Here is an 11,166-nt window from a genome sequence, read left to right on the forward strand (position 1 = left end):
AAAGATTTTTATGACAGTAGCTGTGGTTGTTAGCCTACAGAAATATTTACGTCCAGGAAATGATCATGTCAGCGTTGTTTTCCAGTAACATGCGTATAGTGTGTTTGCAAGAGTTTTTTTTTTTTTTCAATCCCACGCAAATTAATAATTAAAATTCGCACGCACTCTCTCGCGCGCGCTGTCAGTGTGCGTCATCTGGAGTGGCGTCATGTGGGAGTACAAAGCCAGCGCTCGCGCTCTGCGCGTTACAAATGATCCGCGCGTCGGTCTCGAGAGGAGATACTTCACAAAGAACACTGCTATTTCTTATTTACTAAAATCATACAACCAAATATGAGTGACTTTTACATTTTGTGGACACGAACTCGTCTGTTTCATAGGATTATTCAAGCATCTGAGTGAAATGACGGAAATCACGCTCGCCTCATGCTGTTTATTATGGATTTATAGACTAGAAAAACGCTCGACCGGTGGACTGACAGGAAAGAAAGGGAAGAAAGAAAGACTAACTTGTTCCGTTTTCGAGATATTTTCGTCCAGACCCCATTTTTTGCTCGTAAATCGTGAGGTTTGTCTGGAGCGCGTATCCAGCTGAGATGGAGAGGATGAGTCGCTCAGAGGGAAGTTTTCTCTCCAGACATCCAAACAAAGAGAGTCTCATCTCGGATTATAAAACTACTGACAATCAGCTTTCAAAGCAAAGTATTGGCGAAAGTGTCCTGCTCTGTGAAGCGGAAACATAATGGTGCGCGTGAGATCTGCCTGTGCGTAATGGACACATAGCATCAGGAGGAGCATCTCAGCACACAGGTGTGTATCAGCATCGGTCAATAAAACATGCATGCTAAGCTTCAGCATTCACCGAATCGCAAACCAGTATAATAATAATAATATATATATATCTCTCTCTCTAGTGAAGTGGTGAGGGATGGTTTTGTTTTTAGATTACAGCAAACCCGTTTTCGTCATTACGCACAGATTTCAAATGTATTACTTCACTTCTGACATTTTCTCACAAGCATTTTTATCTACTTACATTGAAGTGGTTCTGTTTATCTGAATGATGCGATAAAGGAAATGTTGAGCAGGTTTGTTAAAGGTCAGTATCTCTCCATCCGACAGACGAGTTGTGAAAACAACACCAATATTGGAGAGCATATGATCGATGAGATTGGGCCGCAGAGGACTTTATTACTTCTGCCTCCCACACACACACACACACACACACGCACACACACACACACACACGCACACACACACACATACACACACACACACAGAGAGAGATCTGTGCTTATGCACAACAGATGATCGTGGGTAGTCATATGTATTCATACAAGAATCTAGTCACCCTCAAGACAGTCTCAATTTATATATGAATTCTAACTCATAACAAAATGAAAAAGTAATATGTACACTTATACATATGCAAATGCATATATAAACTTAGCGTACATATTATATAGCATGTTTTGTAATAAAACAATGACAAACTGAAAAGGTCTTTGGTTGTTTTAAGGAAGTCCTAAATATATCTAGATAATAGAAACGTCTATTCCAGGGTTTAACACAGAAAGTCTCTTAGATGGAGGATTCTTTGCTAAATAAGTAAATGTTTTCTCTATTTTATAAACAGTTTTAAGCATGAAATGAAAATTGTCCCTGTTTACTTTCTTCGTCCACGGTTTGAGGCTTCCTTTAAGATTCTGTTTAGCTGCTGTGATCATTTAGACAGCGTTACGGATGATAGCAGGCTGTGTAAGGATTGCTGTTGGAGACAGCTACAGAAAGCTCAGGGCCATCATGAAGTTTCTCACCACTGTGGCGAGATCTGCTTGCCTAAAAAACGGCCCTGAGAAAGCTTAAGGAACCACTCAAATGTTAACAGTACTACAACAAGGCCAAAACAACAGCTCACTGGCAATTATTCTATTAAGTGAAATGTTGTTTTGCTGTGGAGTAACCGTGTATGGCTCTGTCTCAATTTAATCTATTTATTGGGGCGTAGCTCGACAATAAACCTGCAAGCTTTTACAGAATTTTGGCAGAAAACTGCTTCTCATTACAAAACTGGTTAAATGCTATAGCTTTCTGTCCACAAAAATGTTTAAAATGAAATAAAGTTGGTGCACTTTAAAAGCGATCCAAACTCAGAGCACCTGTAAAGTGTTCACTGTGAACTGAGCCACCCTAAACACTTTATTACAAGCCGCATCTTCAAACCTTGTGAACATTGTTTCATGCTGAGTTTAAATGTGAAACACACCAGTGCAGAAAAATATGGCTTAGACTACTCTAAACCAGCATTCTGATATTGGATAATTATACCACTTGCCAATTTTTCATCTGATTCTCAGTCATAAAAACATTAGGGCGCATCTCTCAGTGCTGAGTGTTAACAGGCCCAAGGAATGGTTCGTGTTTCTGCCTGTTTTTATGTTTGGCACAGAGTTGAGTGTTCTAGCCTTTCAAAGGAGGAATCTTGATCCCCGCTCATGGAGACACACTGTCCTGAAGAGTTTAACAAACCTGCCTGTACTTTTTAAAGAGATCATGAAATGCATTTTATTTTATTTTATTTATTTTTCAAAATGCATTATAATCTGAGTATTTTATATCAAAATCAGTCATATGGTCATTTTCTACCCTGAATTTAGCCTCTGCTTTCAAGGCTTCTTTGGAAACTTCGATGTAAACACCCACTGCTATGATTGGCTAATATCTTTGCATATGAAATGAGTGTTACATGTGGAACTCTCAAAAACTGTATTTTTACTCTATGAACTAATCGTGAAAGTGTTAAATATCGTATTATGTTGCAGTGCTGCACTGTAGCTGAACACAGACGTGTCTGCTGAACACATAATGCAATGATCTCCTTAATGGCACTTTCATCAAAACAATGAGTAAAACACAATGAGATTCACTGAGCAGTGTAAACCGAGCCATTGATTATAAAGGGAGTTTTGGTAAAAATGCACAAATCACCCAAATTCTATGCACATTTTGAAGTATTGCATCAGAAAGGAGAGATGGAAACTAAATTCTTCCATGCACATCATAAAAGTTTCTACATCAAAAAAGTCATGTGACTTTGCACTATGGGATGGCAAAACTTGAGTAACTAGTGGACTGATTTCGTTGCACAGCATCTGGTCATTCTGAAATATCAGAGAAAATCTGTCATCAAAGTATTACTGTATAATTGTCTTATACACAACTGTATTCCCAAACAACAGCATCCAGAACAGATTTTGTTCCCTTTGACTCGATGGATAGAAACGGTGCTTATTCTCAAAAGTTTTATACGAAAATCCAATTTTGCACATAAATTAAATTCACAACTTTGGATGGAAACCCAGCTAGTGTGGAGTTGCTCATTTAGTCACATAAATGCAGGGTTGAAAATTTAAAGTATTGATTTTGACCATGAATTTGTACAGTTGTGTTTGACACATGCACAGCTATGACTGCTTTTTAATATTTCACCTGACCAGCAGGGGACCATACAGAGATCTTGTACTCTTTTGGACACCCTTGCAAGTCCATTGTTGTTATTCCAGCTTTGTTTTCTGTTTTCATTGTCATTTTTCATTTTCTTCAGCTGCTATAGTTGTTATTGCTGTTTCACACTGCAAGTGACACATATTTTTCTTGTGTACTTGGGTGCCAGAAAACAAAACAAAAACATGGTGCTGATGCTGAACAACAAAGAGGATTGCCATGTAACAGTGCTGTTAAATTAAAATGTGAACTTGTAGAATTCTTTGAATTTAAGATGAAAAATGCACATTCAAGTACAAAAATTGTGCATGAAAGTATCAGTGTACTAAGATGTAGACATTTCTGCCAAAAATGGCAGTTAACAAAAGTTTTTTTTTGACTCGATACGAATGCACATTTAACTATTTGATTAAAACGTACTTTTGATGAAAACTGTGTATTAACACAATTGTGTACTAACTCAAACAGTGTTCTAACAATGTTTCTGAATAAGACTAATCTAAAAGGAATTGATCAGTTGTTTCAAATAATCCAATGATTGATTGACCCACTTACGATGAAGCTGATCAATGATCACTGTATTGTGCTTTGTAAGGGGGTTAATTAACTTTACCCAATGCATCCTTTACAAATTAGATGGATCTGACAGACAGATGGAATGTTTTTGTTAGATGATGATACATGTTTAAATGAATATGGAAAATGTTTGAATAAGGTTTCATTTTGCAATTTCATGTCAACTAAATTGTTATTTTTATTAATAAAAATTAAGAAAATGGAGTAAAACCAACTAAAACAATTAACTGAAAATGACACAATATTGACCAACATTAAAAAATATTTAAAACAAAACAAATAATTGTGTTAAAATGAGCATGAATTAAATCGTATCACATCATCACTGCATTTAGTAAAAAATTACTAAACCTTCTCAATAACCTTTTTTTCTTCGTCGAACCACTCTGCCCAACCTTGGAAAACCTGAATATTAGAGGAAGCCTGATTTTCTAAACATAATGTAGCATTCTAATTCAGTAAATCTGGGGCAGGGGATGAGAGAAATGTGAGAATTGTTTAGTCTGTCATCCCTCTTCCATTGTGTGTGACAGACCTCTGGAAGACGAGAGCAGAATTTCTGCAAAAACAGTTGCTAGGTGTGACATCCCCTACAAAAACTGAGTTACAAGCCAACAATGCCTTTTATTAGCACCTGGTGAAATGCTGCTCAAAGTGCTTTCTTGTATCACAGTTGCTTTGTAGCTCTGAAAACCCATGCCTAAAATAAAATATCTGTAAAGAGATAACGAGCGTTGAATGTCTTTTTGCGGTCTGTGGAGCACATGTTTGAAGATAAGATGTTGGAAGCTGCTGATAAACACACAGGTAATTAGTAACGGCTCTCAGAGAGTTAAAGGATTCTTTAGAGCAAAGTGGCATTTCCAGACTGTAGCATACAACAGATGACTGCTGGCTGTGATCTCATAATGTGTGCTTTTCTTCTTATGTTTGTTTATATAATCTCCACCTCTTCTATCCTGAAGCTTCTAAATCTTTTAACATTTTGTGGATTCATAGCTTGGTTTCCTTTAGTAGAAAAGAAAGTTTGTGTATGTGCGGTGGATTGCATTACTCGCCTTGTGTCGTACGAACATCAACAGCCATCGTTGACATAACATGCTTCATTTTCTTGGATTATATATACACCACACTAAGGCCAGCTAAAACAGGGTCTTAAGCACCACCTGTTTAGTGATTAGATGAAAATGTAATTAGACATGAAACTAATATAGATGGATGTTTGCTTAATAGATAAATAATTTCTTCAATCTTTCTCTTGTCTCCTCCCTAATGATTTTATAGTGGACTGATCATTTTATGTATTTGAATGAATCTGTTCATTTATTAGAAGATGTTGGAAGACTCTTCTTGCTTTTATCGACATCCCTCTCCCCTCAATCTCTCTCTCTGACCCCTGCCACCCATATTTGATTAGTTTACCCAAAGAGTCAACATCAGAAGAGGAAAAACACCAATACCTCTTCCTACTCTCTGGATGTGTGGGTGTGCTTGCTTGGTTCACCTGGGATCTGATTAGTTCCTTTGTGTCAACATTTTGGTCATTACTTGCTTTGACTGATTGATTGAGCAAAAATGACCACGAAAGCTTATCTCTTATACGCCTGTATACTGTTTTCGCTGTTTCATCCCATGAAATCTGAAAGACAGAGACATGCAGCCAAATATATATGTGTATATATATAATTACTTTTTCAGCTTGAATATAAATTATTATTTAACAGCATAACCTGATAAAAAATATTTTCTACAGATGCAGGTGGCTAGTGCCATTCAAGCAAAATGTCTGTGCATGAAAGCAGATCACCTTGAGATACAGGTGAGAATGCTTTGAAACCAAACGATGGTAAATATGATGTTTGTCAAGGTTTTTGGTTGTTTGCTACAGCCTGCTGCTTTTTGTTAGAAATCTGTATTTATTTTCTCATGTTCTAGCTACTGATATAAATATGTAGGTCATAAAAGTTTTTTTTTTTACTTGTTGAAAAAAAAAGTTTTATGCATGTAATGTGTTTATTGAACTTTTTACTGATGGTAATTGGAAAAAAAAATGCCTATGACACGAGCAGGACAGAATCTTATGAGAGCGTGAATGAATAATCCTTGTAGACTTCTACTTATGGACTTTTGCAGGAGGAAGCGTGATAGTTGTGGATAGGAGTAAGACAAAATATGACATTTTTCAGGAGTGGGCTAGAATCTTACGGTTGCAAAGAAATGTATCAGATTACACATTAATTATAGAGAATTCGACTGATGTGATAGTCAGTTGAGTCAGGAGTATGCAATAATATGCTGTGCTTCAAAATGCTAAAAAGTGAGCTCACAATAAAAAAAAATACTTTTAAAGTTATCTTTTGGGCATTTTTGCTGTTGTTTGAAATGACAAGCTAGGACTCAAACTCAGGTCAGCGTTGCTGCATGATATGTCAAGGCTGTATCTCCAACATAAATATGTGGTTTAAGGGTTTACTTGCACATCGATAAATAGACAGCATAAAAAATGGTGTAGGATTGCATATTGTATGTGTAGGATAGTGACCCTGCAGAGAGAAGAGCAGTGAGCCTAGGGGGGATTTCTATCTGAAAACTGTTCATTAACATGCAGTATACCAATCTTTATAAATAAAAATGGCTCTCTGTGACCCAGTAATTTAGGCTGTATTTGTGAAATTACACTTTTTTTTCTTGCTCTTTCCTAATGACAGACATAGCTCTAAGATTGAGATTATCCATTTTAGCAAACGGATACTTAATATATTTTAGATTTGATAAGATAATTAATTTGTGTTGTTTTTGTTGTGTCCACATACTCGACTGCCCTTGGCTGCCAAAATCACATTGACAGACTTTGCCTTGTACATATGCAGTCATTTTTGGCTAATGCTTCAGTGTTTTATTTATAGATTTTAATGAATGAATGAATGATGACTGATGCATTTATATAGCGCTTTATTGTGTATTGCTGTACACCCAAAGCGCTTTACAATCAGTGGGGGGGTCTCTCCTCAACCACCACCAGTGTGCAGCATCCACTTGGATGATGCGACGGCAGCCACAGCACAACAGCGCCAGTGCGCTCACCACACACCAGCTACAGGTGGAGAGGAGAGAGAGTCAATGAGCCAATCAAGTGTATGGGGATTATTAGGAGGCCATGATATACAAAGACCAGTAGAGGGAATTTGGCCAGGACACCGGGGTTACACCCCTACTCTTTACGAGAAGTACCATGCACTCATCCGAAAGACTTTAAACTTTCAGAGTATCATTTCATCATTAATTTCAAACTAGCATTTAAAGTGGTAGAGAGATCAAGACATGGGGAGATATTCTTTAGCAAATATCCATCATAAGTTGTCTTGCATTTCAATATTGATTCATTTTTTTTTGTCTTAAGTCGCTGGGGTATATTTGTAGCAATAACCAAAAATACATTGTATGGGTCAAAATTATTGATTTTTCTTTTATGCCAAAAATCATTAGAACATTAAGTAAAGATCATGTTCCATGAAGATATATTTTTTTATTTCCTACTGTAAATATATCAAAACTTAATTTTTGATTAGTAATATGCATTGCTAAGAGCTTAATTTGGACAACTTTAAAGGCGATTTTCTAAAAAAAATTGTTTATTTTTTTGCACCCTCAGATTCCAGATTTTCAAATAGTTGTATCTCAGCCAAATATTGTCATATCATAACAAACCATACATCAATGGAAAGCTTATTTATTCATCTTCCATATAATGTGTAAACAATTATGACTGGTTTTGTTGTCCATGGTCACAATTATGCAGCTATCGTGACTTTGTTTTGCTTGCTCTGTGTACAAACCAAGACAAGGGTAACAACATAATGCTGTGATCTGAAAACATTTAAAAACCTTTAGACCAGTAATCAGTGAACAAATTTCCGTAACACCTAGCGTTTGACGTAGAGATCAAAGATGAGATGCTCAAATCAAGCCTGAAGCCTCCAGCTTACTTTAACGCTTGTTTACTCCTTTATTTGCAGGCTTGTATTGCCGTAGCAATGATTGCAACAGGTGGGGTGATCACGGGGCTCGCTGCATTGAAAAGACAAGACTCCACCCGCTCTCATCATCTGCCAACCCAGAGCCCCATCCCTGCACCTGAGAAGAAGTGCACCAAGCGTAAACCCAGAGCTGATGTGGTGGTGGTGAGAGGGAAGATCAGACTGTATTCAGCCTCGGGATTCTTCCTGGTTTTGGGAGTGCTGATCCTCCTGGCAGGCATCGCAATGGCTGTTCTAGGATACTGGCCTCATAAGGATCACCAGAAGGCACCAGAAAGCAAGTTGCCCGTGAACGATAAGCAGGTTGGCCGTGAGCAAGTGGGCTCCATCGCGCAATTCTTGGAGCAGCACCTGCATTCAGAGAAGATGAAAATGTTGGGTCCTTTCACAATGGGAATTGGGATTTTTATCTTCATCTGTGCTAATGCCATCTTACACGAGAACAGGGATCGCGAGACAAAGATCATCCACATGAGGGACATGTACTCGACAGTCATAGACATTCACAGTCTGCGGATTAAGGAGCAGAAGTGTACAAACGGGGCCTACATGGGTCCCTATGCGGACACAGAGATCCGTTCCTTCGGTCTGGAGAGTCAGTTTGCCTCACGGCTCGCAGCAAACACGCTAATGTCCTTCTCCGGTCTCGATGGGGACGTCCGATTCTCTCACAGGACCAGCTCGGCTGAGGATGACGAGGGTCTAATGAGCGAGGCCAGAGGCGGATTAGGCTTGTTGTCACCTACCTACAAAGACCGCTCTGAATGTATCTTTGGGTTCCAAGATGAGGGTATTCGTCGGTGGGAGGACAAGCGTGGTGCGCTTAAGAAATGCCAAACACGCTCCATCGTTTCCTCTTCTATCAGCGCCTTCACGTTGCCCGTCATCAAACTCAACAACTGCGTCATCGACGAGCCTGACATTGATAGCATCACAGAGGACTTAGAGCCTAACAGGGTCCACTCCAGAACTCCGTCAATGGAATCGTTAACGGTCCCTGTTCCCGACGTCGCCAAAGCTTTCAAGCCTCCGGGTGGCCTCCTCCTCCGGAGCAACTCAGCCACTGAATCCCCGAGCTCTGCCTCGTCCCATTCCTCACTGTCTCCTGGATCCACAAGCGGTAGATTCCTGTCCCCGGGAGCGGCGCGTAAAGACTTCGGCTCCAATAACTCCCTCCACATGTTGTCAGCCCATTCCAAATCTCTGGATTTAGAGAGAGGGCTCACAATGCTGACTGTCCAGCCTGAACAGAGGAAACACCCGAGCTGGCCCAGATTGGACCGCAGTAATAGTAAAGGTTACAGCAAACTGGAGAACAAAGAAGACCCTATGGATAGGCTAATAGTGCCCCCGGTGGCCGTGAAGAAGGACTACACTAAAAAGGATAAACTTCTTATGATCTCCAGGTCTCACAATAACTTGAGCTTCGAGCATGATGAGTTTATGTGCAGCAGTCTGAAGAGAGGCACCTCAGAGACTAGATTTTAAAACTGAGATTGTCTCAAATATCAACCCAGTGGCTTTTGGCGTTCACGACCCCCCTGCAATACAGAAGACAGTCCTTGCTGTTTTTTTTTTTATTAAGGCCCTTGAAAGCTCCGTTATGCTGCTTTTTTATGCTGCAGAATGGGTAACACTTTAATTTGATGGTCCCTTTTGAACATTCTGTTGACCATAAGTAACGTTGCACCTACATGTTCACTAACTCTCATTAGAGTATCTATTAGACAGAGTATTAGACTGTCTGTTTAATGTGTGATTACTCTTTATGTGTGATGGTCTCCCAACAGACACTCTACTGACTATGAGTAACTCTGCAATTACGTGCCAACTTATTCTTACCCTAACCCTACCAGTCTACTAATGCTCTACTAACACTCTGAGGGTTAGTAGATACAGTATGTAGGTACAATATCACTGATGGCCAACAGAATGCATTAAAGGGACCATCAAAATAAAACGAAACAGCAGATATTTCACCATGAATTTGAAACACAAAAGTGAGCCGTAATGGTAAGTATGGGTACAGTGAACAATTTGGTAACTAACAGGTTAGTGAAACTTGTTCAAATGTGTTTGTAGTGTTTTTATTAACATTCAGACAGGATCTATTGTCTGTTTGATTATAGTTTGTGTGTTGTACCAGCACTGCTAGTTATTTTACGTTAAATAATTTATTGTTTAAAAGCACACACTGATATTTTTGAAGAGAACTTATCTATGTATAATTGATCTGTTTCTCAGAATAAACAAAATCTTTCCAGATAATACTGTCCTATTTTGTGTTAATTCTTATGTTTGTTGCACACTATTTAATCATAATCATAATTTCCTGTACCAGTAACTTGGTTGATTAAACAGATTCATATTAATGGGATAGCTCACCAATATATATATATATATATATATATATATATATATATATATATATTTCTGTCTGTCATCATTTGCTCATTATCACATTCTTTACAGTCTGTATGCTTTCTTCTGTGGAATTTTCACACAGCTCTTTTACAGACAACAGTTTGAAGTTACATTGTTAATCTCAGAAATTAATTACCAGAAAAATTAGTCAAAGAATTAATATAAAGTAGTCAGTGCAACAATTTGCTATATTCCAAGTCTTATTATTCCAAGCTATTCCAAATAGCTTTTAAAGATGAACAGACTGAAACTAAAATGTTCACATTTGCTGATAACCTTTTTAAAACAAAAAGATCTACAGTGAATTACCAAGAAGAAACACTTATGACCTCTCTGAAAGAGAGATGTAACACTAAATATATAAGGTCCCAACCAAATTCTCAATTCACCATAGTGGTGACTTCAAACAAAGCAATTATCATTACTGCAACATTAAATGAAATTCATTGCCTTTTATGCAGCAGAAAGAAACCTTTTACACAATTTGAGGTATTTAATTAATCAGTATATTTGTTTCCAGTCTATGGTTCTGCCATTGTTAGTGCACAATGAAGGAAAATATGATTATTTCTATTTGTGTGAATTCATTTACTGTGTTATGAAACAAAATGAACTTAATTTCTTA

The 11,166-nt window shown here is 38.0% G+C and overlaps 1 protein-coding gene across 1 annotated transcript; it reads left to right on the forward strand.

The window, feature by feature from the left end:
- Positions 1–792: 792 nt before the first annotated feature.
- Positions 793–10,383, forward strand: tmem200a (transmembrane protein 200A). The gene is made up of 2 exons (XM_079433377.1): positions 793–810; positions 8,097–10,383. Exon 2 carries the CDS (start codon positions 8,115–8,117, stop codon positions 9,603–9,605), a length of 1,491 nt encoding a protein of 496 aa, XP_079289503.1. The 5' UTR covers positions 793–810; positions 8,097–8,114; the 3' UTR covers positions 9,606–10,383.
- The last annotated feature ends 783 nt before the right edge of the window (positions 10,384–11,166 follow it).

Source organism: Barbus barbus, assembly GCF_936440315.1.
Source record: "Barbus barbus genome assembly, chromosome: 14".
In the NCBI taxonomy this organism is placed as follows: Eukaryota; Metazoa; Chordata; class Actinopteri; order Cypriniformes; family Cyprinidae; genus Barbus; species Barbus barbus.